Source organism: Sesamum indicum, linkage group LG10, assembly GCF_000512975.1.
Source record: "Sesamum indicum cultivar Zhongzhi No. 13 linkage group LG10, S_indicum_v1.0, whole genome shotgun sequence".
In the NCBI taxonomy this organism is placed as follows: domain Eukaryota; kingdom Viridiplantae; phylum Streptophyta; class Magnoliopsida; order Lamiales; family Pedaliaceae; genus Sesamum; species Sesamum indicum.
This window is the reverse complement of record NC_026154.1, coordinates 4,629,320-4,633,867: the sequence shown is the minus strand read 5'-3', so window position 1 is coordinate 4,633,867 and position 4,548 is coordinate 4,629,320. Positions and strand designations below refer to the sequence as shown.

The window sequence follows — 4,548 nt, the reverse complement described above, 5'->3', positions numbered from 1 at the left end:
GTACACTTCTTTATTGCCATTCACCCTCCCCTTTCTATTCTCACAACCACGCGCTCCAAAAGTGTGTCAGATACCATACCAAACACAGGATCTCCTACCCCAAGATCCTGCCACGTGGTGTTTATCCTCCGTAGAAACCCAAGACTTAACAAATTTCCCCTCTAAATTTAATTTTAAATAAAGCGAATAAACAGCCCGCGGTCCAGTAGACCACATGCGTGTCAGTAAAGAGAGGCCCCGGTTTCCACAACCCCGCGTCGCTTTAGCATTGGTCCACGTGTCCACCTAGCAATCTTCCTCAACACGTGTTGCTCTTGTGATTAAATGGCTCTAACTGACGGCCCAGATCGGCCGTCTCGCATTCAGCGTTTCTACGTCATACCAACTGTGCATGTCGGATACATTTCCCTTTCCTGCCCTAGACGGTGACGGGCAGCTGCCCGCCCCGCCCGCCCAATCAACTACTACTAGTATAATGTGGTCTCCGCATTCTCTTTTTTTTCCTGGGTCCGCTCCTCAGATTTTCGTATCTCTTTGATTTGTATTTGTATTTCTCCTTTTTGTGATCATCAGAGCTCTGAGTATTGATTTCCAGTTCTTGAATTGAGGAAGAAGCTCCTGTGACTGCAAGAGTTGTTGATTTCTTCATTTGTTGGAGTGATTATGGCTGGTATGTGCTGTGGAGTGAATATTGGTGAGACGGAGGCCACCGCCCCGGTTGAGCCCAGTTCGAAATCTGCACGGAGGAGGAGGATGGAGATCCACCAGTTCAACTTTGTGCCCACCGATTCAACGGTGGCGCCGCCGCTTGAGGATGGCGGTTCAAGGAAGAGGCAGAAGATGGACGCGGTGGTTCCTGTTTTGCCACCGAGGGAGTGCGTGAACGCTGTTGAGAACTGCGAAGTTCAGGAGGAGGAGAAGGTGGAGGAATATGAGAGTCAGCTGTCCGGGGAGATAACGCCGGAGACAACGCCTTTTGATCTATCCGCATCGCCCTCGGGTTCGCAAAGTGAACTTTGTCTCTTTCCGGAGCGCCCGAAATTCGGGATGACCTCTGTCTGTGGGCGGAGGAGAGACATGGAAGATGCTGTAGCCATTCACCCTTCTTTCTGCGGCCATGACCGTAGTTTTCCGGGCGGGTTGCATTTTTTTGGGGTTTACGACGGCCACGGCTGCTCCCATGTAAGCACTAAAATCTATAAATTATTACTTTCCGTTCTTTAATTTTGGGTGAAATCGTGTTTGAGGGGTTGGATTTGATTCGGGTTATTTACAGGTGGCGACGAGATGCAAGGACCGAATGCACGAAATAGTAAGAGACGAGTTCCAAAATGGAGGCTCGTCGTCGTGGGAGCAAACGATGTTTGAGAGTTTCTCAAAAATGGATAAGGAAGTCGTCGAGTGCTGCAGCGGCAGAAACGGATTCTCCGCCTCCACTTGCCGCTGCGAACTGCAGACCCCGCAGTGCGACGCCGTCGGATCCACCGCTGTTGTGGCTGTGGTCACTCCCGACAAGATCGTCGTCTCAAATTGCGGTGATTCTCGGGCCGTTCTTTGCCGGAACGGCGTTGCAATTCCCCTTTCCGTTGATCATAAGGTGAGTTCCTTTTTTCAACAACTTCTCGAATCAAGATTTAGTCAACAAATCCATTATCCAGTGGCTGAAATCTCTGTGGGTTTTCGTTTCTTCGAAGCCGGACCGTCCAGACGAGCTCAACCGCATACAAGAAGCCGGCGGCCGGGTCATATTCTGGGACGGCCCCAGAGTTCTTGGAGTCTTAGCCATGTCCCGAGCAATCGGTAAATCCTCAAATTCCATCGCAAAAAATCGTTTCTCTTCTTAATTATCGAAAATAATTCATGCCCCAACTAACTCAAAAACATCATCTCCTTTCGGTTCTTCCTCAGGCGATAATTACTTGAAGCCGTACGTGATATCGGAGCCGGAGGTGACCATAACAGAGAGAACGGCGGAGGACGAGTGTTTAATTCTAGCAAGTGACGGTCTCTGGGATGTCGTCTCCAACGAAACCGCTTGTGGGGTGGCGCGTATGTGCCTTCAGTCCCGGAAACCGCCGTCTCCTCCGAGGTCGCCGGGAAATGACATCATCGTGACGGAGGCGGGGGAGAGCTCCGACAAGGCTTGCTCCGATGCCTCGATCCTGCTGACGAAGTTAGCCTTGGCCCGTCACAGCACCGATAACGTTAGCGTGGTGGTGGTGGATTTGAGGAGGAGCTGATGAAATCAAAATCGATGACGAGCTCGCTCTTTATTTTTTTTCCTTTTTTGTTTTTTTAACAAATTAATATTAGTAGATATAGAGGCATATATATATATATAATATTTTATTTTTAGTAATTGCAAAAAATACGGAAGTTGGGAAATTCAAATACACCCTCTGGTAGATCTTAGATTTTAGTTTGTAGGATATGATGATGTGAGGCATTCTACTACTTCAAAATGAAATGAAATTTATCAAAATCGTGTTCCTCAACCCAACGATTTCGATATTTGTTGTTATAATTAAATCCTTTTCATTATCTCTTAACTCGTGATTTTGAAAATTCACATACGACACGGATACTTTGTCGTTGGACCCGTATTAGGATAATTATATTGTTATAGTTATAAAAATTATCAAAAATAAAAAAAGAAGTAATTTATGTGATAATATTAAATTTTTTAAAGGAGTCGTGTAAGTTTTAAAAATATAGGAGTGGTTTGTAAAATAATGTTTGTTTTTTTTTTGTTGTGGTTATATATAATCTTTTATAGATTAAATTGCATGACACTTTCTGTATTGCTGAAATAGAATGAAATCCTTCGTTTTATAAACAAAAGATCCTATGAAATCCTTTTATGTTAGTTTTGTCAACCTAAAATCCTATTTATTATTTAAAACGCAATAAAAAAAAAATCTCCTTCTGAAGGAGTTGGATTTGAACGACAAAAATCACCTAGATGAGTGGGGGCATCAGGAGTCGACATCGCGTTGCCCCCTTCAATATCACCTATGTTTAAGCAGGCGTCAAGAACCGATACCCTTTCAATATCAGCCCAAGTTTGAGCGGGTGTTAGGAGCTGCCACGTCACTACCTTCAAGACTTCAACCCTTGCCTCCGCACAAGGGCGACTCGGTGTAGCCTCAGCCGCCTTTATGATGTCGCCCAAATTTGAGCAGTGATTGACGACACCATCCACGGTGGCGACCGTCGTCACATCCTATGCATATAACATATATATTGTATTATATATATGATATGTATATATATAATTGAAAAATATATTTCTTTTAAGATGCTTGATTGAAAATCAAATATTATCATAAGAAATGTATAACCAGCAATTTTAGTAAACTATTAACACTGTGAACTTCAACTAATGGAACGAGAGTGTGCATAGTTTTAAGGGATAATTATACTCTCCTATCTTGAAGTTTGATGTAATTAAACGTAAACCTCCCGTGGTTTGAGAAATTACATCTAATACCCCTAAAGTTTGCTTTCGTCTAACACATAAGTCTATGCATGAATAAAAAAAATAATTAAATTTGTTGATATTAATAAAAATTGATATTTATCCTAAATTAACTTATTATTAATTTATTATATTTGGCAAGAGGAGTGAAGTGTGTATCCAACAACATAAATGATGCAACTCATGTGATACAGTTTTACACGAAAAAAGTTAATTCTTCTATACACCCTTTCCTTTTCTTCTGAGGTTGACATTGATCAGGTTTCGTGTTTTTATATTTCCATCTGTCCCCCAAGTTTTCATACTTAATTTGTCTCTATCTACAAATCATATATAAATGGCAAGAACCACATGCACCTGATTGGTTCGTTTCACTAATAATCTTTCATTACTTAAATCTGTATCAGCCAATCAATGTGAGAATAATTTGGATAGTTATAAATATTATAAATGAATATATTTGATATTTGTATCGTTACAAATTTGAGAAATCATTTATTGGACGAAAATAAATATTAAGAGTACTAAATGTAATATTTCAAACCACGCAGAGTTTACGTATAATTACATTAAGGGATCGTCGACATGGTGAAGTATATTCTGTAACACTTTCATATCATATCCGGTTGTTTTATATCCACACGTATATTATATGTTGTTTTATTTTTATTTTGTAATGTATTTTTTATACATATTTTAATTTTTTTAAAAAAATATGTGTCAATCATGTATTAGTATCGCATCAATATAACACGAAAGTGCGATAAAAAAATTCAGATTAAACGGATAGTAGATCCCCTGTGGTTTGAGAAATTACATCTAGCACCCCTGAGGTTTGCTTTCGTCTAACAAATGAATCCTCCCGTTAATCAAAATTCACTGAATTTGCTGATCTTAACAAAAAGAACTAAATAAAAATTAATTCTTATACTTGATTGACTTAAAACTGATTTATTACAGGTCAAATAATTTTTTTGGACTAAACTACCACTACAACAGTGAACATATATCTTTTCACATATATTCATGCGTAAAAGCATATGACAGTAATTTGGTCTTAAAAAAAATTA

The 4,548-nt window shown here is 40.2% G+C and overlaps 1 protein-coding gene across 1 annotated transcript; it reads left to right on the top strand.

Moving 5' to 3' along the window:
• On the top strand, positions 497-2,495 carry LOC105171935 (protein phosphatase 2C 37-like). Its single transcript, XM_011093207.2, has 4 exons — positions 497-1,182; positions 1,277-1,597; positions 1,695-1,800; positions 1,909-2,495. The coding sequence occupies exons 1-4, from the start codon at positions 664-666 to the stop codon at positions 2,238-2,240; spliced, it is 1,278 nt and encodes a 425-aa protein (XP_011091509.1). The 5' UTR covers positions 497-663; the 3' UTR covers positions 2,241-2,495.

What these genes read in the sequence shown, in the direction of transcription:
- LOC105171935 (XM_011093207.2), top strand. Translation starts at nt 664, where the DNA reads ATGGCTGGTATGTGCTGTGGAGTGAATATTGGTGAGACGGAGGCCACC. An exon ending in ACGGCCACGGCTGCTCCCAT is followed by an intron (nt 1,183 to 1,276) that starts GTAAGCACTAAA and finishes GGTTATTTACAG; the next exon opens with GTGGCGACGAGATGCAAGGA. An exon ending in CCCTTTCCGTTGATCATAAG is followed by an intron (nt 1,598 to 1,694) that starts GTGAGTTCCTTT and finishes GTTTCTTCGAAG; the next exon opens with CCGGACCGTCCAGACGAGCT.